At 23.3% G+C, this 833-nt stretch overlaps 1 protein-coding gene across 9 annotated transcripts in view; it reads left to right on the top strand.

The window, feature by feature from the left end:
- The window catches only part of LOC107626907 (probable aquaporin NIP7-1), a 24,619-nt gene that overhangs the window by 1,350 nt on the left and 22,436 nt on the right, over positions 1-833 (top strand). For 3 of the 9 annotated variants that reach the window (XM_021115537.1, XM_021115541.1, XM_016329800.2), the window contains exon 2: positions 618-649. The exons of 4 other annotated variants lie outside the window; for them this stretch is intronic. In XM_021115537.1, coding sequence (XP_020971196.1) covers positions 620-649 — 30 coding nt within the window. In that variant the 5' untranslated portion in view covers positions 618-619. Of the gene's footprint in view, positions 1-554; positions 650-833 lie in introns of all 9 variants that reach the window. 2 more of the 9 variants (XM_021115536.1, XM_021115535.1) reach the window with 1 other exon arrangement.

The raw sequence follows: 833 nt of genomic DNA, 5'->3' as shown, positions 1-833 counted from the left end.
TTTTTTTTTATAACTAACAATTAGCCAATAAAATTAAAGTCATGGATAAAGAAATGCTAAGGGTTTAAATTGTTATTTGTAGAAAGAGAAAATAGATTTAAAGAAAAAGGTTAACTGGTTATTAATTAAAAAATTAGTTTCTAATGTTTTTATTTTATTTTGATATATAGTATCAATTATATTAAAATTTAAAGGAGAGTAAATGAGTCATAGTGAGAGAAATTTCTTATTCTAAAATTACAAAAGAATAATGTAAATGTCAAATATGTTTTTTTTTAATAAAAAATGCTATTTATACACTAAAATCAGCAATTAAAATCAGTCACTAGTGTATTTGTATATAAATACATGTGTAGTTTAATTTATTTTCAATGTGTATTTGTATTCTAACATGTATTTTATCTTGGTAGCTGATTTTGATGGCTGATTTTAGTGTATACGTAGATATTATGTGAAGAATAAATCTCTTTTATTTAAGTAAACGTAATTGAATAATATTATAAATATGTATTACATTGAGAATGAATAAAAACTAAACTCATGTATATATATAGTTGAGATTGTTGCATGATGGAATAATGAAGGGCATTTTGGATACTTTGGCATCATATTTGCAGGAATGGCAGCAAAATCAGGAACATCTAGTGATGTAAGTCTAGTCCAACAGATTCTGAAAGTATCACTTTTTAATTTCCATTCACTTCACCTTTGAATGAAAATTAAAAATCTACAGCACCTTCATTACCCTTTTTGGTTTGTGATAGAATAAAATATAAGATACTAATTAATAAACAAATACTAAAGATATATATAAGAGATATTAATGTCATTTT

Source organism: Arachis ipaensis, chromosome B02 (genome assembly GCF_000816755.2).
Source record: "Arachis ipaensis cultivar K30076 chromosome B02, Araip1.1, whole genome shotgun sequence".
NCBI lineage: Eukaryota > Viridiplantae > Streptophyta > Magnoliopsida > Fabales > Fabaceae > Arachis > Arachis ipaensis.
Note: the sequence above shows the minus strand (reverse complement) of the source record. Positions and strands in the feature narration are given on the sequence as shown.